This window comes from Festucalex cinctus, chromosome 5, assembly GCF_051991245.1.
Source record: "Festucalex cinctus isolate MCC-2025b chromosome 5, RoL_Fcin_1.0, whole genome shotgun sequence".
NCBI classification, from domain to species: domain Eukaryota; kingdom Metazoa; phylum Chordata; class Actinopteri; order Syngnathiformes; family Syngnathidae; genus Festucalex; species Festucalex cinctus.
In genome coordinates this window covers 8,986,160-9,011,339 of record NC_135415.1, presented here as the reverse complement: position 1 = coordinate 9,011,339, position 25,180 = coordinate 8,986,160, and the positions used below count along the sequence as shown (strand labels likewise).

Sequence of the window (25,180 nt, the reverse complement as noted above, 5' to 3'; positions counted from 1 at the left end):
CACCATTTATGTTCTTTATTAGAGTCATGCTGTGGAGTAACATGTTACAAATTATTACTATAAATGAAACAAGCCTGGTCTAGTATGCAAATCACAGAAATATCACATTTACTGTTTTGGTAGATAACACTGGGAATGAAAAACTTGAGATGGCTCGATTTTCACTTCCACGTAGACCTATTTTAATGCTGATATAGTAAAGAAATCAATTACCCTAACTAGAAACAAAATAGCTTTGCTGTGTGAACACATTCAAATGGAATGTATAATTTTCCCACGGAAGTAAGTTTCCTTCCACAGGTAAACAATTTGCTGATCCAGAGTACTCCTAAGTTCATGGTTTCTCGATGGGAGTGGCGCCTGCGTGTCCGTTAAGGTGATGTTGCGTGTTGACCTCTTGTTGCGGGGGTCCCTCCGTCTCCTCTTGCTCCCCTTGGCTGGAGCTGCAGCTGCTCCCCGCGGAGGCCCAACTGTCCCGCCGCCGGTACGCCTCACACAAGGGCAGGTCGGCACTGTCCCACTGATTGTAGCTTTGAGGTTGCGGGAGGCAAAGAATCAGCGCAGCAGAGGCACAGCGGAGCAGGAGAGGAGCAGACAAGAACGCCGGGTGAGAACAAGCACATTCATATGCCCATGAAAGCAGACAAGCGTGGAGATAAGCAACAAGCGCCAGAAACTGGAATATTGACAAAGACAACATCTGCTTAAGAACTTGCAGCCAATGCTGATCAAGGGTTTTCAAGATTAGTTGATGATGGAGGGGAAAGCCGAGCAATTGCAGAAAGTGACGCAGGCCCACGCCCAATATGATGCCAAAAAGAACACATACTCATTGCTTTCTAGTAGAAAAACACGACAAACTATTCCAGGTTTCCTCTCTATTTTATTTCTTAAGCATTACTGTGATAGTGGTGCACAACTGGCACTCATGTTCAACCATATGAGATTGACACTTTTTTTTTTTTTTTTTTTTACAGTGTGAGTCACACAATGCTGGAAACCAATATTTGGAAGCAAATACATTCATAAAACAAAATGTCTCCCTGCCAGTCACCTTGAATAAACAGCATACTACTGTTGTTGATGTAAAGTCTAGTCTAAAATGTATTAGTCACATAAGAATTATAACCTAACAAGGTCAAAGCCAGACAATTAGGTAAACCTATAGAATTAAAACCTATACAGTAAAAGCCAGTTACAAAGTAGCACACCAGACTGGGGAAGAAAGTGGCTTTGAATGACTCAGTGTGGCATGATTGATTGAAAGGTAACAATAAGTATATTGAGGAGCATATCTGGCCAACCTCAGAAGACCACAAAACAGGTAGTTTTAGAGGCTAAAATTAGCCCAGGGTTAGCAAAATTGTACAACAGAAAATAGGAAAAATTTGTCATCTGATGTCTCATATGGTGGAAGAGTCAGAATTTGATACAACAGCATGGCTCCGTCATGTATTCTAAGTAGAAAAACCTATTTTCGTTATCCGTTTTTTCTTGACCGTTTATTCCTCACAAGGGTGGCGGGGGGTGCTGCAGCCTATCTCAAATGGCTTTTGGCAGTAGGCGGGGTACACCCTGGACTGGTTGCCAGCCAATCACAGGGCCTACTTTCATTAGATATAATTTAGTCTAAAATGAACTGTAATTTATAAAGTAACAGTTCCTTTTTGCTTAGTGGACTTGATACATTTTCTCAACTGGTCATATTGTTGTGTCTGGTCTGGACTCATTGCACTCTTGTGATTTTATTTATATCCTGGTAACATAGGATGATGAAATGATCAAATCGTGATCATGTTTCCTTGAAAAATAAATGACTCCCCAGATCCTCATCCTATATACAGATGTTGTGGAACCTCTACGCCACAAAGAAAACACTTTAAGAAGGTATAACGGGTCTGAGGACAGCATTAGCAATGTGTACCTAATACAGTGGCTGGTGAGTGTATGGTTATTCATTTTTTTACAATTTTTTATTTTTTTTAAAGTGCTATTTTTCTTTAAAAAGCTTTTTGAACTTGAACTACACATTCATCCATAAATAAAATTATTTATCAGATTAATCTTAAATATCTTCCATTCATGAGGCTAAATTCAAATTCTTCTGCTTGCTTCCCTAATTCAGTAATTCCCAACCATGCTGTGACACAAAAGTTTGAGTGTTTAGCAGATATGTTGCGCCAAATGATCCAATTTCATTTTTAGTCGTATTTTATTAACAAGAAAATTATTTATTTACTTATTTATATAATAGTAACAGGCAGAGGCCCAGTTTTCATACTGAGGTTGGTGAAAACAACACTGCTACTACCCTGCTAATTTTGTTCAACATCTTGTCAGTCAACAATATTCACTTCATACAGTAGTCAAATGTAAGGCACGAGATTATTTTAGGGAGGGCAGCTATGTCACTCTGCTACACATGGACCGTATCCACCACTCACACAGCTACTACTGGATGATGACGATGAAGATGAAGGCTTCTGGGGCTTAGTGGTGAATGGGTGGGAGCGCAGGACAGTGGTGGGATGGCGGGGGGGGGGGGGGGGGGGGTTAAGAGCCTACTTGTACCTGGAGGAGTAATATTCTTCCTCGAGTTCGTACAGGTCGATGGCGATCTCGTCTCGCAGGGAGGTCAGCTTCTTGTCGCACTCTTCCTGCAGCGAGCGCAGCTGCTGGTTCTGCAGGCTGATGGCATCGTTGACCGAAGGAAAGTCGTTCAGGATGAGGAACTGCTTCAGATCCGACACCAGCTTCATCAACGACTCGCCAGCCCGAACCTGATGGGCCCCACAAATGTTTCGGCAGTGGTTAGCTCCTCAAGGTTCGGGTTTGAATCAATGCTTCAATTTTGGAAAACTATCTTCATCTTAATCTCAGGTTCCACTTTTTTTAGTAGAACATAAAACATGACCATTAAACTTGATGTAAATTCAACAAAGGTTTAAATCCATTGATTCAGTTATAGTTCACAAAGAGACATTCGGTATGTTTCTCATGTGTTTACACTTACAATATTAGCTGCTCGTACGTGCATCTCGTAATGGTCTTGCTCTGCTTGAGTTGCTCGGGAAACCTGTGTCTCGTCTTCTATCTGAGGGGGAAAACAACGACAACATTTTAGAGCAATAATTCCCAACTGGGACTGGGGCCCAAAAGTGGTTCATGGACTGGTAATAACGTTAAAACGTTGATTTGTATTCAGATTTTTCTGCAACTTACTGAGGCGGTACAAGAGGCATCCTAAAGGACTACGACTTGATGTGACTTTGTGATACTAACTGCTAAGGGCTCACAAGGTGTGTCCATCTCGACGAGACGGGGTATGGCGATTGACCATTCAGAGTCGGTCACGGCAAAATAACACCGCAGAAGAGTTGCCGGTCACGGCATAACCACTCACTGTGATGCCTAGCAGGGAAACTCTAGCTTCTGCAATGTTGTAAAATTGTCATCAATTGACAACTGTGTGTTTAAGAAATTCAGCAAATGATAATTTTGACCTCAATGTCGTTAATGTGTAATGTACTTGTGGTTCTTCAGCAATTTAGCAACAAAATAGCGTTAGGTGACGAGTTACCGGTCGCGGCAAAATAGTCACTTCGGAGTATATAATTGAGAAATTATTTTGAGTTCAAATTCTAAGTGGCATTTGGTTTGGTAGTGTCCCCCTTCTCACTTAAAATGAGTGCCTTGCCTCGATTAGTTAGGAGACACTGCACTACACTAATTACTTGAAAATTAAACCATTTTGGACCACAACTGAATAATTTCTTGCCCAAGAGTAATTAGGACTGTGATGGCAAGGACTACAGACATTCAAAGGGGTCATGTGTGCGCACACAGACCTTGGCAGTTTTGATGATCTCAGTGAAGTTGTCCAGGATGGACCTGATGTCATCTTTCAGCCTCTTGTTGTAGTTCTGCAGCAGACTCTCTTTGCTCTGTGGAAGTGCTCGCTGGGTCGCCATTGTGCAAAACTAGTTTTAACTACAGTATTCCCACGAACAGTGCTATACTAAACGAGAAGAGGGGACGAAACGATTAGCAGCATGCTGCGTTACATGCTAGCAAGACACGGCTGTTCCGAAACACCAGACAGACATGCCTTTTTACCGTCAAGCTGTAAAATCTATGTTATGAAAACAATTTTAACATGCTGAACCAAATTTTGCGAAGATAAATGCGTAACGTTAGAGAAGAAAACAGCAAAGTCAATGAGTCTCCTTCTACGTTAAGAGTGGCGGATAACATCCGCGCTGTCCGGTGACTACCGCCACCTAGTGAGCCCCAATTCAAATTACTTAATTTAAAACAGGGGTGGCAAACTGCGGTCCGCGAGGGCCGGAGTCCTGCAGGTTTTTATAGATTTCCCTACTCGTAGTGCAGCTGATTCCAATTAATAGGCTCGTTATCAGGCTTCTGCAGAGCTTGCTGATAAGCTGATCATGAATCAGCTGTGTTGAAGAAGGGAAATATCCAAAACCTGCAGGACTGTGGCCCTCGAGGACCGGATCTCGCCACCCCTGATTTAAAACAAGTAGCCAGGGGGCAAATAGCAATTACATTTCAGCATTCAGCAAAGTAGCAATCCACAACCAGACTGTTCGGAAGTTCTCTATAAATTTCAATATGTCGCTCTGTTTATGGTATTTGCTATTACATCCTGTGCCGTTAGTATTTATCAAGTTTAGTTAAAATCTCAACATCTAAAGTTTGAAAATGAACAAACATTTCAAAGCATGATTTACATTTGTTTAATAATTTTCAGAAGAACAAAAGGCAGGCTGATGTATTTCGAGCAGGTCTATTCCAGTTGCATTACATTCAAACAGAACATTTTAGATTACAACAGATTAATATTTTCAATTTTGGGTTAAATTGGTTTGGATGTCGTTACATGAAAGTGGCAGGATGAAAACCAAAGTGCTTCAGGACTTGGAGTACAGCAACAACAAGGAACGGTTCTGAACAAATGTTTTTAATAGACCACCTTTACTATTAGTTTACCAATCCCTGACCAATGAGTGCTCTTGAAACAGTATTTCAATGACATAACACATTGATTGTACCGTTACTTGTAAATTGTACAGTGCATACTTCAACATTAGAGGCCTACAGTACCTGTGATGGAGAATAGAGTTTTTGTGCATATTGCATAGTGGAGATATTGTACTTGGTGTAAATTGTGCATTAACATTAACTTGCACATTCAGAGGAGCATGTTATACACAACATTCATTAAATCAAATGTATTGTTGTGACCAATGTTTGGGTAATTGCTCCTACAAAGTATACAAAATGTCTTTCCTTTAGGCCATATGGAATGGACATACAGCATGTTCCATTTTCAGCAGAAACAGGTCTGTCTGTCACTCAGTCTCTCTCTCTCAAAAAAACAAACAAACAAAAAAAACGGTCAGTGACTTAAACTGGAAAGAAACAAAAGACGCATGATCTGCTTGAACTCAAAGACAAATGTGAGGTAGGCAAGAAAACAAAATGCTTGACCACCCTGCTGTCTTTTTGTAGATGGACGTACCAAAAGTACTGAGAACAGGAAAAGGAAGGCCAGTGAGAACTAATTTGAGATGATTAAAGCAAAAAACTCTGCTGACGTGATTGCCATTTACAAAACACGTCATTTGAAAAATTAACTGTGATTGGAAGGAAAAAGCTTTGTAAACATGTAACAAAAAATGACCTTTTGGTTTTCCAGGGAGCAGCGGTCCCATTTGGTCAAAATAACCTTAAATGACAACTATGTACAATACTTGCTGTTATTGTGCCAATGTCAACAGCTTACATTACATGTCAGTGCTGCTAAGGTCTGCTCAGGTTTAGGCACAAAAACACTAGGGTCAGTTCAGGAACAGATTTGCGGTTTGCATCCCTTCCATGCATGCCACAAGGTAAAAGACTTGCATAATGTTTAAGAAGTTTGTTTGCAGGCCTGCAGTCCAGCTGCAGCACTTGCGTCATTGGGGCTTTTCCTGTGGAGCTTTGAGGTGAAATGGTGCGCAGACAAAGGGGTCACCAGTGTGCTTGCTCACACTAAACGGGCCCTCATGCTGTGGGGCCGCCGCCCCCTCAAAATGGCGGGAATATTTGGCTAGCGCTTGCGGACGGAAGGGATGCGGTGCAACCTGACCCGGCGCACCTTGCTCGGGGACCCCAGTTGCTCCTTGAGGGTACGGAGGTGGCGCGGCATCCTTTCGTTTCGCAAACGGCGCCTGGGCGAACACGTCCAGCTGCTGTTGGGCTGCCAACTGGCTGCTGGGGAATGGCGCGTTGGCGAACACATCACCCGCTTCTTGCTGCGCGAGGCGAAAGGGAGCTTTTGAGAAGACGTCCGCACGGGCGTGCTCGGGATCAAGCCGTGAATGATTGTGGGCGACGGCGGCGGGTGCCACGCAGGAAGGCTGGGTTCCTTGTTCTTCGTCCTCCTCAGAGTCGAGCAGCAGCGGTCTGGAGCCGCTGCAGTCGAGGGCCGAGGAATGACTTTCCGTGGCAACCGAGAAATTCTGCTGCTGCTCTTGACTGGTTTCTTTTCCTTGATCTTCATCACTGGAGTGAACACCAGCGTCATTTGCTGCAGACTCTTCAACAGTTTCACCATCAAGCCCTTCTTGGCCAATCATCGAGTAGCCGTTCCTGTCCAGCTGCATATCTGCAACAATAAGCAAAAACAAGTTCATTTATCAGTCCTTTTAGATTGACAAACTTCAAGTCACATGTACGTAAGCACTAAGTGAGGAAGCATCATGACACAACAATTGGCACGTTCGACAACATTCATCAGCACAACATGGAGCAGCCTTGTTTCCATAACTTGCTCTCCACATTGAAAATGTGAGCAAGGGAGTCCGTGGAAACAAGGAGTGTGTGGGGCCTTGGCAGTGGAGGGAGGCGCAGTTAAGACAAGACGAGCACAAAAGGAGCACACGGGTCAGTCTTACCTCACCAGCTTCGACAGCGGTTGTTAACAGGCGGCTCTCACCAAGGAGTTAAAAGGGAAACACTACGTGATTTGTTATTTATCTTCACGACTGAAACCAGAAGTGCTACTTGCGGTCACTTCAAGTAGTTGTTGACTTGCAATTGTGAGGAATACGCAGCGCCAAATACAATTCAGTGTCTGTTCTAACGTGACAATGACAGAACACATTTGCCTGTAACTTTGTCCATGTCCATTTATTTAATTCACGAAAATAAATACTCGTCATACAGCTACTTTGTCTAAGTGAGCTGACGAGAGAAAAGGTCAACATCTTTGCACTTATACGTCCCTTTACAATTTACATTCACTCTAAAGCAATTAATGAGCTATGACAGATGTGATGCATTTACATATACACTGAAAAATTAGTTTTCCAGAAAAAAGCAACTCATTTGCTCCCAAAAATGTATAAATACGTTCAATTTTAAATATCAGTGTCCCAAAAACGTATTATGTTTTTTTTTATGCTAGACTGAGAGAACGGTTGAAGCAATGGTAGTTATTACAAAAATGGCCAGCAGGTGGCAGCAGAGTTTAAGAGATCAACCAGGGCCAACAGCTGCTTTCTCCACAGTTTTAAACACATTTGTGAATAATGATGAAACGGCTATATTCTAATGCTAATTGCTGCAAAACGGAAACAGACAGAAGTATACTTTTTTTTTCCCGGTGAAAGAAGAGACTAATCTTTCTTTTGGTAGGTTCCATGTTTTTATAGCAATAGACGCAATATTCTGTGGGTCTTGCAAAATCAGTCAAAATCCTGTAAAACAGGTTGCTTCAGTAAAAATGGCTGGGAGGGAATGAGTTAATGTACACGTCTTTATTTTGTTTTCTGAACAGAGAGGTGCTGTATTGGTCGAGGGACTTCCCAGTTTGATGAAAGAGTTACTCTGCGGCCTATGCAAAGGGGGACATGTAGAGGTGGGGGATTCTATGACAAAACTATCTGGAAGCAACAGGAGCGTGCTGCATCACACGCCAACATATTCCCTTCGATAAGAGTCTTTTGCTCTGGAGACAAGGATATGACTCGACTGTATTTTAAAACAAATGCACATCATAACGGTCTATCATTTCTACCACTTTGGCTTCTCTATTTTAACTCATTCATTCCCAGGGACATATTTCTTTGTGTTTTGACAATTCAGACACTCAAACCCAGGTACATGTTTTGTTTTGTTTTTTCATGTTGGAAGGTAAAGGAGGGTCTGATATTTGCTGGATCGTTAATTATGATGTATACAGCCAGGACAAATGTTCAAATTCTTCACCTGTGAGGCATTTTGTATGTTTCCAAGGGGAATGTCCTCTAAGTGCAAAAACAGGGTCAGTTCATAAAGGCATGTTTGGATGAGATTGGTGTAGTAGACTCAACCCCACGATGCACTTTTTGGATGAACTTGAACAGAGACTGCAAGTCAGGTCCTCTTCCAGGTCTAACACTGACTTCACAAACATTCTTCCGCATGAATGGAACACAAAAACCGTAAAGAAACTACCACGTCATTAAGAAAAAAAAAAATTACAAAGGGTTGGCTTCATATTTTTAACCATGTTCTCTAACTGAAGGTGTCACGGGCAAGTGTCCTAATAATTTTGTCCATATAGTCACAGTTGACTCCTGACCCCCACATATGAATCAGTGTGAGGGGACAAGAATTATGCTAGAGTTTGTCATAACGTTAATCTCATTAAATGATACAGTATACTGTATTTTACAACCCCAATTTCTAATGAGGTTGGGAATTGTGTAAAATATAGAACAGATTACAATGACCTATGAATCATTTCAACGTATTCAACGAATAACCTACAAAGACAAGCTATTTAATGCCCCCCCCGCCCCCCAACCCTAAATATTCACTCATTTTGAATTTGATGACAAACATTTAAAAAAGCTGTGATGGGGAGTGCTGGAAGAGGGGACGGCACGACGTCCATGACTTCCAGAAATAATTTGAAATGTGGTCTCATCAGACCACAAGCACACTTTTCCACTTTGCATCTCAGGCTGTTATTTTGTTTTCGTTTTGCATGGTCATTTCAACTTGATTTATAGATGCACTGACAAACGTTCCGCTGCCCCATCCTTGCTAGCGAACAACTGCGCCTTTTGGGATGCTCTAATACTCAATCATGAAACTCCTCCATTTAACCTGTGGAACGTTCCACACAGGTGTGGCCCACACCGTGTGGGTGACTTTCCCAGTCATTTGTTGCCACTGTCCTAGCTTTTTGGAATGTGTTGCACGCATCAAATTCAAAATACAATTTTTTTTCCGTTACTTTGAACATTTAATTGAATATAGTTTTAAATGATTTTCAAATCACTGTATTGATATTTTGCACAACATGTGAACACAGTAAATTCTGTTGAGTAAATTTGACTATTTAGATAAGACCAAATAGACTCAGTTTTAGAGCATATATTACACTTGAAATATATATATTTACATATATTTACACTTGAAAGAAAGTAAAAAAGAATTGGGGAAAAAAAATAAAATGACTCAAGGTAGGAACTAACTCATAACCTTCAGCTTAAAAAACAGCCGATCTACTACCTCAGCCACACAGCTACTGCTTTCTGTTAGTATATCACCGCTCACGCCAGCTGCAGCTGATTCCATAATTGCATGGAATTTTCCAACAGACCAAAAAACATCTTTGGGGTCTTGGAGAAAAGCAAACAGTAGGAGGTAGCTCAGGTGGTAGTGTGGCCCAAGCTCCCAAGCTTAAGGTTGTGAGTTCGAACCTTAACCCTTGAGTGAATTTTATTTTTTTTTCCCCAATTTTTTATTTTACTCTCTTCCTAGTGTAAATCTAAAGTTTACTAGTAAACTGAGTATATTTGGTCCCTATCTAAATAAGAGTCAAAATATGCTCGAAAAGGGTCAAATTTACACTACAGAATTTACTGTGTATGTTTACAAACCAGTGCATGACAGCACCAGCACAACAACTAACAGCCATTTGAAAATCCTTCCAGGACATATGTTTCCATCAATGGTCTAAAGAAATTCACAATGGGTCTGTCCGGGTGCATTTTTTTTCCTCACTTAGGAGGCTACCTGCAAATATATTGTACAAGTTTTGAGAGAAAGTGCATCAAACTTTAATTGTCACTCTATTGGTGAAGTCCCCCCCACCCCAGATAAAGCTTCAACACTCAACAAACACATCCACACACAAGGGGAAAGCAAAGCAGCCGTCAAAGAGCAGTCCATCGTGAAATGAAAGTAGACCACCATGGCCGCATGTTGAATGAGCGATTATGGGGGGGAATGCATGAGGAAGGCCATGGTGTAGCCATGTTAGTGGCAGAAGATATGCTTAAGCATTGATGGGAATGTTAGCAGAGCTTCATGAAAACAGCCGATCAGGGACTAAGGTGAACAAGTCTATGCCCAGGCCTCTCTTTCACTTCATAAGACGCTACATTTCCCACATCTTTAACCCTCCTCCCCCGTCGCAACGTCACGCTGCCCCCCTTGACCTCTCCCACCCCCTCTAGAGATCGATGAGCTGATCCACCAGTAGAAGGGAGCGGGCCAGGTTGGGAAGGCTGGACTCTGAACTGCCACTGTTGTTGCGCGAGTGACCACCTGAAACATGTCAGAGAAAGAAAGAGAGAGACGAGACACAGAAATGTACATGGAAGAGCCGAGGGAGATGGTGAGCCATGTAAAACAAGATTGTATGAAGAAAAGAAATGGGGACGAGGATGGTCAGAGCAGAGGGGGTGCATGAACGGGGGCAGGAAAAGAGAAAGAAGCAGAGAGTGAGCTGGGATCATCTCAACATGGCTGCATCAACACGGGAGAGTCAGGGAGCACCAATCTAACATAGGGAGACTTTCCAGATAACACAACAGAAGCCAAACCTCTGCAGGATGGACTATCACATATTCCAACGTGAGAGTCTGACTGACAAGAATTCCCACATCACAAGTCACAGAGGAAGGGGGGTTATGTTTGGGGAGAGGGGCTCAGAATCTGTTCTGCTTGGCAGCTCATCTCGGGATTTGGTTCTTCTTACCTTGGTTTGAGGTTTTGGAGATGAGCACGGGAATAGGGTCAAACTCGGCATTATTTCCTTTCTCTCCTTGCAACATGAGAAAAGAAGAGTCTGCAGCGAAGGGAGAGGGCGTGAAGGAAAGGCAGATGTGAGGAGAAAGCGGTTAATTCAGCCATAGCACAAGGCAACGAGTTAAGGAGGGGCAGGGAAATAATAAACAGGGCAAGATATAAACGTGGCATTGCAGGGTGGCTTTGGGTTCTTTCACAAGGATTGAAGAGCAACACTGTGTCATGCATCTGTGTATGATTTGTTCTATTTTCAACTGACAATTAAAAAAAAAATCCAGTGACTTGATTATGTAGTTATTTGATTTTTAACAGAACACAAATTGATTTTTTCTGTTTACACTTTAATTAGAAATGTTGATAAAAAAATGGCCAAATGGGGGAAAAAAAAAAAACAGGACTGACATGGATTTTCATTAGGGGTGACAAGCGATTACATTTTTTAATTATAATTAATCACATTACTTCAATAGGTAACTCACAATTAATCACAAATTTTCTGTACAATAAAGTGTACAATAAGTTTTTCCCCTCAATTTTATACTCGTAAGCAAAAGTGGAAAAAAATGTTAAATCGAAATATGGCTGCATCTTTTAGTCATTCATACTTTAATTTCATATTTCATAAAATTGAGTTAAAAAAAAAAAGATGTACTGCAAAAAAAAAAAATTGATGATTTGTGTTGGTCATTTTTCTACCACTAGATGGCATAACTTCATTACTAAGAAGGTGACAGCTCAGTGCATTTTTCTTTTCATATTAAGACCTATCTAATCTTTAACATGAACTTGTGAAATTTTGTACATTTGTAAAATTGCAAAATACAACTTGACCGCAGTCTCCACAAATATATGCACTATTAATTATTACTGCTAAATTTTTACATGGACGACATCTGCTGCGTTGTGACTGGAATTCCCCCAGTCCAGGCTTTCCAAGTAAGGGGCAGTCATTAATCGCATATTAAAAACATTTAGTGGCGTTAAAGGAACTTTAACTTAACTCAAAATTAACACACTAAGTTTAAAACCCATAATTCAAATATTTTATTGCTTGTGTTTATATAACGAGCATTAGCATTACTAAAGATATTCAAGTTAGTCTGACAGACAAACAGTAGTGAAACGGTACCTGTCATATGTAATGGATTTTTTTCTTGATTTAATATTTCTGTCAAGTTTATTTATCTAGCCCTTAATCACAAAGGAGTCTCAAAGGCCTTTACATGTCCACAGTTGACAAATATTAATGGCATCCCCTGATCGACTCACAAGAGGGCAAGGAAAAACTAAAAACAAACCCATTAATGGAAAATAGGAAACCTTGAGAAGGGACCGCAAATACGGTAATCCCCCTTCTAGGGTGACTATGGATCGTGGTCATGATCTTGACCGATTGTGGCGACAAACAAGTTAACATAGCGTTACTAATGCTTGTTACTAATTTTGTAATCAGTCACTTTTCCATTTTGTGATTGCCAAATGAAAATAGAAAGAACCAACGATACTGACTGCCATTGGATGTCTTCATGCATCAGCTTTAGTAATCAATCATGCGTTAGATCAGAATTAGTACAATGAAAACATTACATTGTTTTTACTGGTACAAGGCTGGCCAAGAAGTGCTGCAAAATCTGAAGGGCTTACCAGCAGCTGTCTGAGCAGGCTGCAGCTCCTCCAGGCAGGACGCAGCGCAGGAGCCGAGAGGAGCAGAGGAGCGATAGGAGGAAGTAGCAGAAACTTTCTGGTTTCCATGAGAAGAAGTATGAGATAGAAGATTGCAGCCCAGCAGAGAGTCTGTCCCAGTTAAAGAGTCTGAGTCACAGCAAGAAGGCAAACTCCAAATGAGAAGGAAACAAAGGAAACGAGGTAGGTGACGGCTTAAGCAGCAGATTGCATTGGACAACGAACACAGCTGACAATCGAGCATTTAGTCAGTGCACTACATTTTTTTTGCAACGTTTTGCTATGTTTTTGTTTTTGCAACATCTTAATGCCTGTGTAACAGATATGAAAAGAATGTGGGTGTCATCTATCATTCAATGCTGCTGACGCTCCAATACCGAGACCTACAATGCTAACCTGGCATGCTGGCAGCGGTGAGCTCCGTTTGGCCCGAGTGCCGCTGGGCTCGAGGGGCTTCCAACCCAGGAATCAGTGAATCCACACACAACTCTGTCTTTGCTACACAAACAGACAGGAGAATAGAACTATTTCCTTCACTAAGCCATCTTCCTGAGGTTGAAACCACGTGACAGAATAGTGAGGAAAGGTAACAAATATGCATGCATAGTGGAAACAATTTTAGTAAGGCAGGGAACAAAAGCAAAGATGGTACCGGTACCAGCATTTGTGCTCAGGGGCTCAGCCAGGGTTAAGAGGTCAGGGTGCAGAAGAGAAGTTTCGTGAGACTTCTGCCCATTGTCAGTCAAGTTGTCTAAGTGATGGAGAGAGATGATTGAGGGACAAATAGAAACATGGGAGGGACAAAAAAGGGCAACGGGAGTTTCCAAACAAGTATAAACAGAACACAAAATAGACATTCAAGCAATGTTAGGTCAAGCAGTCGTCCATCTGATCAAAAACCAAGTTAGTAGTATTTTATTCTTGTATGTGCCTTGTATATTTATAAAAGGCCTCATTAGCCCTGTCTAATTTGTTAGTTACATAGTTCCGGTGAGTACAGAAACACACTCCAAGTTAGACCAAGACTTGTGCCATCATTATGAGACCAACCGAGCAAAGACAAGCTTGGAAATTCATCAGCAAACATTCAGCTAAACAAACGACACAGGGTCCCTCAAGAACCTTACAACACCACAATTTCCCAACGCATACAAGTCTTAATAGAAATGACTTGATCTGATTACATGTACAGTATAGGATATTTAAATGTGGACCATGCATAAAGAAAATTTTTCACAGCACTCAGAACAGCCAATACTGACAGGAAATAAACCACAATGGTTAAAAAAAATAATTGGTGGTTTTGGGGAGGGGGCGAGGATGATCTTACAGAAGGAATGTGTTGGCTCAGAAAATGGCACAGCAGATGTGACCCTTTACCCCCTTCTCTAAAGGAAAGAGCATTGTTGAAAAGCTAAAGCTAACACCAGAAAATCAAAATATGGTTGACACTGACAGCATATAAAACAATACAGCACACATTGGCCCCATCATTAGGAGGTACACTTGCACACATCTTAAGAAAGTCGCTACAAGAGTTATGCAAGTCGTTACAAAGATAATAAAGCTCTGTTGTGACTGACACTGAGGTCTTAATTTAATGATATACATATTACTGTAGTTGCCAGTGATATAGAATAGGGGGATGTAACGATATCCAAACATCTCAATATGATATCACAATATGAAGGTTACAATACGATAATTATCACAATATTGTGGGGAGGTTGGTGATATTAAAAAAAAAAAAAAAAAAAAAAAAAAAAAAAAAAAAAAAAAAAAAAAAAAAAAGTTGTTAAAGAAAGAGCTCATACTAAAAAAATAAATAAAATAACAATATTGTATTTTTGCACATAATAGCAATGCATATAAACAACCTACAATCTCTAAGAACAATATTACTCTTGCTAATGCATGCGCACATTGAGTTCCTCCCCATATTAACTCGGTTCACAATTCCCACAGTTCCCCTTCGTCTGACCATTGGTGTGGATTTTAAACATAGAAGGGCCAAAACATGCCTTGTGAAAATTAAACTGCACTACAAAACTAGCCACCAGAGGGTGCTAGAACTGCAAAAATGGAAATCAACCTGACGTTTTTTTTTTTTAAATAAACATGTGCTGCTTTTAATATTGTAACATGACGACGATATTGTGGCAGTTTTAATATCACGACATCACGATATTGCCGTTATTGTTACATCCCTAATATAAAATCACAACGTATCATACAGAAAACTATTTTATAAATATTTTGATTACCCTGATGAATGTGTAACTAATGTCAAGTGAATACATAATGTCCACATTATATGTCACCAATTAATTCCTTAATGCCAAGGATTCCGGAGTTAACAAATTGCTTCCATCCAACAGCTCAAGACTCTCAAAAAGACAGCTTCAGTAGTTTTGCAATAGCTTCAATATAGCCACAAAAAAAAGGAAAAAAACAGGACTAGACAAAATTGCATCGGGTTATTTTTTCCCCCAATAGAGCCTAAAGAAAAAGTGGACATAAAAGACTAAGTGACTGACTGCCTGAGCTCATTGGTTTGTGAACACAGTCCTCCAGCAGTAAGGAAATCCAATTAACAAAGGAGTGTTTGTCCTTGCCGTACTGAGGGACAGTAAAAGCACAGATCTGCAAATGAGATGCGATCTCGCTGTAGGCCAGAGACTCCGTTCATGGAAACTGACAAGGAGTCACTGTATGGCTGCTAACTTATGTCAACAAAGGTAAGCTTCTGAAATGAGCAGTTGTAATTTTGCTGTTCGCAATGCTTAAATAAAGCACAAGAAATGACAATGACAATATCATTTCATTTCAAGATTAAACAGTAAATAAAAATGTAAATCTATAACAACAAAATAAGAGTCAAACTCTTACCTGCAAATGAATTGAGCCCGTGAATGAGACAGTCTCCCCTGGATTTCTCCTCTGTTGCAGTAGCTGTGTCCAAACAAAAAAAAATATGTTTTTGTACTTAACAGCTCTCTCTCACTTGTCTGTGTTTTAATATACAGTACATACAACACAGCACTCACTTTCAGCTAGCTTTGCAAAGTCTTTGTTAAGCAGCTCCTCGGCAGTGAGCTTTGAGAAGTTATCGTCGCCAAAGGGGTTCCAGCTGGCCTGGGTGTTGGATGCAATACGGGCAGATTGGGTGTCAGCATCAGCCGGGTGATATACAGTTTGCTGGGACGAGCATGGGGAGCCAGAAGGCGTTGTGCTGGCTGATCTACAGATCAGTAAGAAAGCGGTTAGATGTGTGCGGTCCGATTTAGTCACATATGCAAACAAAGTGTGTCAACAGAATGATTCTTCTTCAGCAAGATTCTGTCTGGTGTAAAAGGTTTGCTTTTACTACATCATGGTCGAGTCATCTGAAAGGACTTTGTATTGCGGTGGCATGAAAGGACAGTCGCTCATCACGTCGCTGAGAGGAGCTCATTCTGCTCACTTGGACTTGTTGACGCTGGCCTCAGCTGCGGCTGCCTGCAGTAGCTGGGTGGACTTGCTGATGGGGACCCCAAAAATGGCACTGTGGGTGACGTCGCTCAGGATGCGTCTATGACCACTCTTGGTTGCCAACTTGGGTGACGATGGGGGTGTTAGGGAGCCGACTTTGTGAAGCCCCCTTCCGGCTGTCTGTGGGGACAATGAGGCATATATGAATGGAAAATATCGACACAATGTTGAACAAACAAGAACCAACTAACAATTGCCACGCAATAAGAATCGAGGTTGAGCGATTGAGGAGAAATCAGAAAAAAGATCCCATGTCGGACACCTGCCAAGGAAAGTGAAACAGACAACACTGACATAATTCATATGACACATGGACTTTAAGTTTGTCCATTTTAGAGGCCAATCAGTCAGTAAGTGCACTGATTTCAGATAGAGAGAGCAATAAAGGAAGAAGGGGGATTTAAATGCCACATTGAATAAAAATCAGCAGCAGACGACATGATCAGCAGCAAGTTACCACCTCTGGGTCAGCAGCTGGCCCAATGACGGAACACTCGGGGATGGGGGTCAAACGGAGAGCGGAGCTTTCCTGGACCTCATGTTGCTGCTGCTGGTGCAGTGTGAGAGTAGGAAAATTAGACTTAGCTTAAGCTCTGTGCCAGATGAGTCCACACAGGAATACAACCACATTTGGGTCATATTTGCCTTTTATTTTTACTCACAGAATACTTTCTATTAAGGGTGTGAGGAGATTAAAACGTTTAATCGTAATTAATCGCATGGCTTCGATAGTTAACTTACGATTAATCACAAATTTTATATCTGCTCTAAATGCACAATATTTTTTTCCCAAGTTTTCATACTCTTGTTAACATAAACTGGAAAAAATGTGAAAATAATATAAATATGGCTGCATATTTTAGTCATTGATAATCATTTCATAACAATTCATAAAATGGAATTAAAATTAAAAATATCTACTGTACTGTAAAAAAAAAATAAGTGTGATCTTGATTTGCGTTGAGGTCATTATCTGCCACTAGATGTCATAATTGCATTTGTAAGACAGTGACAGCTCAGTACTTTTTTTTTTTTTTTCCCATGACAGGAAGTAACATGGAAATTCTGCACATTTTTTAAATTTTAAAATACAACTTGACCTCAGTCTTCACAAATACATGCATTGTTGTTAAATTTATTACTACTAAATTTTGACGCGAACATGTCTGCTGCGTTGCGACTGGAATTCCCCCAGTACAGACTTTCCGAGTAAGGGGCAGTCATTAATGGCGCGTAAAAATATTAGTGGTGTTAAAGGAACTTTAAATTAACTCAAAATTAACACACTAATTGTGGCACCCCTACTTTTTATATATCTGACTGCAGACAGGGATATCAAAAGGCGCGGGGTAGAGGCCGAGTTGGTCAATTGTACTTCCCAAGAAACTGGGATTCTGTATTCAGTTTTCATGCCTTATTAGATACAATTGATATGAATAAAGTAGTTTTCTCTTTAAAATTGAGTGGGGAAAATGACCCACCGTTCTAGCGTTTAGCATTGCAACAGTCTGACTGCATTTCCTTTCTTGTTCTCTTGCTTTGATGCCTACCTGCTGGTTATTCTGTATGTGTAAGAAAGCGGAAGGCTGCTGCTGTTTCATGAGGAGCTGCTGAGGTTGCGGCGTGACCTGAGGCTGAATGTTGGTGGTCTGCAGTGGCCGCACTGCAGCAGCAGGAGCCTGTTGAGAAGTCTGGAGGGCACCTGGAGCTGAAGGCGGGACATTGATACTAACACCTTAAAGGAAGAAAAATAATACATTCTTTTTGTTTAATCAACCACAGATGACTATGATTAGTTCAATGTTAAAGGTTACTTATCCCCAAGTAAAAACAGGCCTGAGTTTTAACTGTTCTATGTAGAGGGATCAAAGGGCTATTACCTATGGCCGGCGATGCCGCTGCAGCAACATTGGGCCTCTTGCGTGGTGTCAGAGCTGCTTGTATGGGAAGAATGCCCGATATAGGCTGAGGTTGGGTCTGGCCAGCCTTCGGCCTTTGTCGAGGTGCTATTGAGGTTTCAGTGGTAGGAATGGGGTCAGTGATCCTGAAGTGCGGCCAGGAGAAAAAGTGCCATTGTGATGTTTAAATTCATTTTTATGGAAAACATCGAGCACTTTTGGCTTGTCTCTCACCTGGCTTTGGTTTGACTTTTTTTTACCACTGCTTCACTGGCTTTTATAGGCTCAGGTAGTTTTGCAGGAATGGATGAATTCTAGATGGATGGGATGAAATAAAACTGGTGTGTAATGAGCGCAGACTACTATCAGACTACAATGCTGCACAGTACGTCAAAACTACACAAGACAAAGACTTTTTACAGTCTTTCAGTACACAACATAAGCAAAGGAACGTACAACCGTCAGCAGTTTTTATTTGTCTAAGAACTAGAATGTGCTGACATAAAGGAAGCAGTGGTCCAAGTCAGAATTTCAATCATTTCTGCCATTCTGAACTTACATATACATTGGGAACAGGACACTCTCGTCGATTCAGTTTAAAGGCAAAGTGAGATACTTGATAGATGTCTGGCCGTTTGTCTGGGTCGGGTTCCAGCATATATCCTGAAAAGTCCACACAGGGGATCTTCAGATTTCAGTAACATGAATATTCCATTTCATACATGGAGAGAAACTGCACACACAAACATTTTTTAAGGAACGGGACTTTCAGTTTGACCGTAATATATATCACTTAGATACAACATGGATTTTTAGGCTATTGCGGTGATCACACAACTAATTACATGTTATATTACTATAGACAATGTACAGCGACACAGACTACTAAATCTAAACAAAGCGGAAAGGCAACACTATACAGTCTTTATAACTAGTAAATGAAGAAGTAAGACAAATACTGCTTACTTATGAGACAGTGCATATCGTGAGAGTAGCGTGAATTGTCTGGAATAGTGAAACTGCCATCACAGATAGCAACTTGGCTCTCCCCAAAAGGAAGCGTGAAGTAGCATAGTTTATAGAGAAGACATCCCATAGCCTGCACACACAATTTTAAAAACAAGTTAATATAGCTCAGTTTACTCATGTACACTAATATCATCATGTCATCCAAACACCTCACCCATATGTCTGCCTTTGTTGTGATGACTTTCCCACCATAGAGGTTGACCATCTCTGGAGCGCGGTATGATAAAGTGGTGTACCTGGTGGAAAGAGCCACATACATCATTTTTTCTATGCATCGAAACAAATTATAACAAGCGTAGAGGCAAAGGGTATAGAAAACCAACTTTTTTATTTCTTCCTCAATGACAGGTACACCCTCTGACTGTGGGTTTTGGAAGTGGTTTGTAGCACTTCCAAAGTCACACAGCACATAATGACCCTGGTCATGCAGAAGAATATTTTCCACCTACACAGGGAGAACAAAATCAATTACCGGTAAATCAAATGCCATTATCCATCCATCCATATTTTTTTCTTAACCGCTTACTCCTCACAATTACACAAAACAAAACAAACAAAAAAAACATTGAATCTCGTAACTTGCCTTGAGGTCCCTATGAATGATTGGAGTCTTGCACTGGTGCAGACAAGCAACAGCCTCACACGTATCACAAAATATCTGCAACACCTCTGCCTCTGTGAAGCCGGTCTGTAAGCGCTGGTTCATCAGGTTGACCACCTGTCCACCTAAATCATCATCAGTGTGACGTATACTGAAACATCAGCTAGTACCAAAGAACATGTACCTCAAGCTGAGATTGATCATACAGAAAAAAAAAATCATGGTAGATAACTTTACCTCGACAGAAGTCCATTAAGATGAGGACCTCCCACACATCACCAGCTCCAACTGCAGCTATGCTGGAATCCAAGAAGCCTACTATGTTTTTGTGGCCCACAAGGTCCCGCTGTGTCAATAAACACAGACAGGGAAACTGTTACCGTTAAAAATATCATGCCCATGTTTGTATGTCTTATCTGTAAAAATGCTGTAAATAGACATGACATAGTCATCATGACAAGCGGGGTGTGGCTGCAAGTATTGCTTCCCCGCCGCCCCCCTTTGTAACATTTGAGGAGTCTTCTTTGGAAATTGCAGTAATTCTGCTTGAATGTCAAACTGAAAATATAACATGTTGACAAGAATTTACAAAACACAGTACCACTTAATAAGTTCTCTGTGCTCCAAAGTAGGACTGGGCGATTTGGCCAAAAAATAAAATCGCTTTTTTTTTTTTCAGTCATTCAGGACGATTACGATTTTAATTTGATAAACCCAACAAACATGCATTTAAAGGTTTCGTTTTATTCAAAAATAAGTAGTTTGTAGCTTTTGAAAACATGTCTTGTAAACCATCTATCTAGCATTCTGTCACTTGTGCAAAATTACAACTGACAATAACAGTTGGTTTGGATATAACAGAACATAACAGCTTTTAAATCATTCAAACCCAAAAACATGTAAACACAACTTTTTTTTTTATACTTCTTCCTTCACTTCCAAAAACGTGCTTACGCGTTTTGTTTTGTTTTTCGTTTTTTTGTATGCAAAAGCATGCAGAAAGCTTTGATGCCACTTCTGACATGAAGAGGTGGCTTAAAGCAATGGTAGTTATTACAAAAAATGGCCAGCAGGTGGTAGCTGAGTATAAGAGATCAGCCAGGGCCATGTTGCAATATGCTGTTTTTGCCAGTGTTATCACCAGGAATGTAAACATTGATCAGACTTAGCTATATTCTAATGCTAATTGCTGAAAAACGGAAACAGATATATACATTTTTTAGTGATGAAAGAATAGACTTCTAATTGTTCCATGTTTTATAGCAATAGAAAACAATATTCTATGGGCCTTGCAAAATCAGTCAAAATCCAGAAAAACAGTCGGACGCTAACTAGGTTGCTTCGATGAAAATAGCAGGGAGTGAATGAGTAAATAACCCAGAAGACAAAATGTGATTTCACGATTTAACAAATTTTCAACAATTTGATTTTTAAAATGACGATTAATCAAATTAATTAGATTTATTGCCCATCTCTACTCCAATGTGATGTACATTTGGTCATTTGTACCGAAAAAGACAAGATACAGTTGGTGAAAAGTTATAACAAAGTTATACTGTGACTTCTTGAAGAGTTAAAAGAAAAATACAGGCCGCTTCGCAATATAAAAAAACGCAGAGTATCGTCTGATGAACTCGCCAAATACAGGTTTCCTATGAAGGTACATGATAACACGAGTCTTCTTGTAAATTGGAAAGGCTGCATCCTGACTCTTGACATATTTCCACGATAGCACAAAATGCATCTAATATTTCCCCAGCCAAGTTTTCACAAGTATTAAACCGTTTAAGATTGCAGATAAGAACATCAGGGGGGTACTCCGTACGTTCTAACTTCTCAGTTTATGCGCACTCTCAATTGAAAGAGTAAAGAGCCATGACTGATAGCGTTTCGGATTTGCAAACGGACAAGAATGCCAATTGAGAAATGGCCACTGGCTTGACTTTATGCTACCACTTTTGTTACTCACCATAATCTGTATCTCCAGTTTGCAGATTTGTAGATCATGCTCATTGTTAACATACATCCGCTTTAGAGCACACCGTTGACCCTGATTCGTTCGCACCAAAAACACAATGGCAAAACCTCCTGCAAAGAGATGGAACGATGTGAAACCAACTATTGACTGCAAAAGGGTAGTTCACATCACATTTGGACCATGTTACGTAACATAAGTGTTTTTGATTGTGTTTAATTTGTAATAAACGGAATACTATGACTTGTTAATAAAGACTAAGAGCTATGGAGTGCTTACATGAACCTGCCCAGCCTGCCAATTAAAGAAATTAAGTTGATTAGTTTAGTATATAAGCAGTCAGCAGTGAGACAAATTCAACAAATCAATTGAAATAAGAGAATCTGAGTGGTGGTGTGTTTGTGACTGTGATGTTATGTCATTATATATTGAGTCAGCATAAGCAATGTCAATGCTTAAAATAACAGGATGCATGTTTGAGTTTTACCGTCAAAAATGATCTCTAGAAACTTAAGAATCATAGTCATGAAACAGGCATGTTTGCAGTGAAGTGAGTGTGCTCTTTGCAGTGACAATACAAAACAATGAGATGGCGTGACACAATTTGCAAAACATCACAACCAATTAAGTGTTTAGCTGATCTGTGAGTTTTTTTTTTTTTTTGCAATAACATCAAGATGCTGAAAAACAATCATTTTGGTGAAATTGTCGTGCCAGTTCATCCCTCTAGTACAATTCTGTCAAAAAAGGGGGAATTGAGATCTTAATAGAGCTAATCTGATAATTCATTATCAATGTGCATGAGACCCTCAATCCACATCTTGCGGGCCTGTGTGTATTCCCCAAGAGTTCAAACATTAAGACCTGTTGTCTAATCTGAGATGGCTCTAAGAAATTAGAAGGATTAGCAGGCTTCTTGAGTACCATTTCGTTGTGGCCAACTCTCTCAGGAGACAGTGCCAAAAGAATAACTGTAAGTACAGCAGCTACAAATAGCCACTGCCCAATGACGTAACCGACTGTCAGGATTATTCTCCACTGGCTTATGCATGCACCCAACAACAAAACGCTCACGAAATGAAAATGCACCCTTTGGGCATTGCCGTGAAAAGCACACTATTTGGTCCCATTTGTCATCACTGTAATGGATGATGTTTTAGAATGTTTCACATCTTTACAACTACCATACTGCAAGGTTTCACAGTGACGATGAAACAAGATACAAGCGGCATTGTCCTGTCAACTTAAAGTTTGGAGCCTCTGGTGATTTCTTTACAGAGTTCAAGCAGAGTAAATGATTTTGCTTCACTGGGAGTAAATCATTGGAGACTCGTGTTATTCACACATTACAAGAAAGTAGAAGCAACACGTGACATGTGCGTCCAAAGAGAGAAAAATTGTCAAAAAAAAACAACTACTGCTTGTTCAAAGTGTAAAGCAAATCTCTCTGTGTGATCTTTGTATACTTGCTGCTTAAATAAGGCTATAAAGTTAAAAGGCATTTTAAGAGCTGTGTGTCACATTACAAGCAATAAATCAAGTATAGAAATATGATCTGTTAACAAAAGTACTAAAGAGTTGAAAATTTCTTGTCCTCTAGTTTCCATTAATTGCATCAAAGTGAATTGTAGCAATTGTGTAGTTTTCATAAAAATTACTTTGGTTTATCTTTTACTGTTGTTTGTGGCTAGATGACCAAACCATTCATAAAGTGGTCAGACAGCTGGAGTACTGCCAGAACACTGATAAATTAATCAGTCTTTTTAAATCTATTATTCAGTAACAAGCCAACTGTCTAAAACAAGGCTGCCTCTCATTGGAGTAATGGAAAACACCAACCCTGTTTAACTGTAGTAAAACATCAGAAAATTATCTTCAGAAATGAATGTCACAATCAACACTAATATTGCTGGAAGTATTTGGACCACCCTGAAGCAAAACCGCGTGCATGATTGTGCAAGCACGAAAACAGAGCCGAATGTTTATGCTTACAATTATGACTCAGCATTGACTTTATAATGCCTTTGTACCAAGTTACTCCCAGCCTTAAGGTAAAATGTGAAACCACGCAATTCACTGTAGCATTAACTTTTATCTTATTGTAAGTACTAAAAAGACAATTATCTTTATGTTGGAAAAACAGTTAGCAAAAAGGTTTATTAGAACTCAACCCAATCTTATGCCACTGCCCAACCAAAAATTAAAGTACAAAAATCACGAATTAAACATTTAACTGTGATCATAAACTGCAGTGGATTTGAAAATGAACTCCCCTTTAAACCCGTTTGGCAATTAAATCAAATACATCGATGTGCTAAACGATTTCAACGTGATTTTAAGTGAGCACATCGGAACACAAGGGAAAGCACGTCCATTCACCTTCAGCCACGATCTCTTCGATGGTCACTTGATGTCTTCCAAGTGTAAACACCCGACCGATGAAGCTACCTCCGCCGCTGGAACCGGCGCCTCCTCCGCCGGCTCCCGGACCAGGCCCCGAGCTCACTAGCTCCCGGCGCGAGTCAAAAAATTTCTTCATTCCCACCAGGTGTTATCCAAAGCGACAATTCCGATATCCAAGTGTATAAAACCACCAAAAGCAAATGTCGTTAGTTTTGAGCTCGATGGTCGAACTAGTAGCTGATGAGGTGGTTTGCTTTGACTGAATGAGAGCGGCTAGCTAAAAGCTCTCCGACGAACTGGACATCAAAGTAACCAAAGGGACTAGGAACCCTTTCCTGGCTAACGCATCTTCCGAAGAGGGCAGGACCAACCCTCGCCTTGAGAAGTGTTTTTGCGTCAATAAAGTGAATACCGTTCTACTCTGAACTCTAACTGCTAGATGACAGTACTGAGAGCCCGGAGGAACGTTCGTTAGCGCACCTATGCGGCTAAGCTAACCAGCGAGGTGCGCTGACAGCTGCATAGCCGGGCAGCCAGGTAGCTCAGTCCCAAAGCGGCTTATCAAGTTATCACACATGCCCGCAATAAACTAATTTAAAATATCATATCAGTTAAACTAATTCACTTCTCGCCTTTCTGCATCGCCAACAAACATTGTGCCTTCTTGAGCTGCCAGGGCCTATATAAGTCTGGCGACTGGCGAGCTTTATTAACTTATTAACAAAGCTAACGGAGCTACAAACAGAAGCTGGCTGGAAGAGTCGACGTCATTTCTCTCACTGTGATTGGTCAATAAATGTCAGCGATGATTTCCGACCCTTTTGTCCCACCTCTGTCTCTAATTAGGGCACAAAATTAAAAAAAAAATGTAAATAAAACAAATAAACGTACAACAAAAAATGCACAAACCAACCAAAACCAAGCAGTTAATTACCCTCCAAAAAAATTGAAATCAACACTATTTTAGAC

The 25,180-nt window shown here is 40.5% G+C and overlaps 2 protein-coding genes across 10 annotated transcripts; both read right to left on the bottom strand.

Moving 5' to 3' along the window:
• On the bottom strand, positions 1-4,330 carry med22 (mediator complex subunit 22). Of its 2 annotated transcripts, XM_077520642.1 has the most exons (4): positions 3,849-4,327; positions 3,014-3,094; positions 2,572-2,780; positions 1-530 (listed from the first exon to the last, which is right to left on the bottom strand). In XM_077520642.1, the coding sequence occupies exons 1-4, from the start codon at positions 3,969-3,971 to the stop codon at positions 335-337; spliced, it is 609 nt and encodes a 202-aa protein (XP_077376768.1). In that variant the 5' UTR covers positions 3,972-4,327; the 3' UTR covers positions 1-334. The 2 variants fall into 2 exon arrangements, with proteins under 2 accessions (XP_077376768.1, XP_077376769.1); XM_077520643.1 differs by lacking the exon at positions 1-530 and having other exon boundaries at positions 2,562-2,780; positions 3,849-4,330.
• Positions 4,331-4,741: 411 nt separating this feature from the next.
• aak1a (AP2 associated kinase 1a) lies at positions 4,742-25,137 on the bottom strand. 8 transcript variants are annotated; one of them, XM_077521177.1, is made up of 21 exons: positions 24,188-25,136; positions 21,803-21,921; positions 20,071-20,179; positions 19,816-19,958; positions 19,556-19,677; positions 19,387-19,468; positions 19,170-19,302; positions 18,763-18,866; positions 18,438-18,517; positions 18,186-18,349; positions 17,856-18,040; positions 16,766-16,855; positions 16,238-16,425; positions 15,822-16,015; positions 15,664-15,726; positions 13,433-13,525; positions 13,171-13,272; positions 12,736-12,903; positions 11,042-11,131; positions 10,500-10,608; positions 6,566-6,670 (listed from the first exon to the last, which is right to left on the bottom strand). In XM_077521177.1, the coding sequence occupies exons 1-20, from the start codon at positions 24,345-24,347 to the stop codon at positions 10,514-10,516; spliced, it is 2,484 nt and encodes an 827-aa protein (XP_077377303.1). In that variant the 5' UTR covers positions 24,348-25,136; the 3' UTR covers positions 6,566-6,670; positions 10,500-10,513. The 8 variants fall into 8 exon arrangements, with proteins under 8 accessions (XP_077377296.1, XP_077377298.1, XP_077377299.1 ...); XM_077521178.1 differs by having other exon boundaries at positions 6,652-6,670; positions 10,509-10,608; XM_077521170.1 differs by lacking the exon at positions 10,500-10,608 and having other exon boundaries at positions 4,742-6,670; positions 24,188-25,137.
• Between the last annotated feature and the right edge of the window lie 43 nt (positions 25,138-25,180).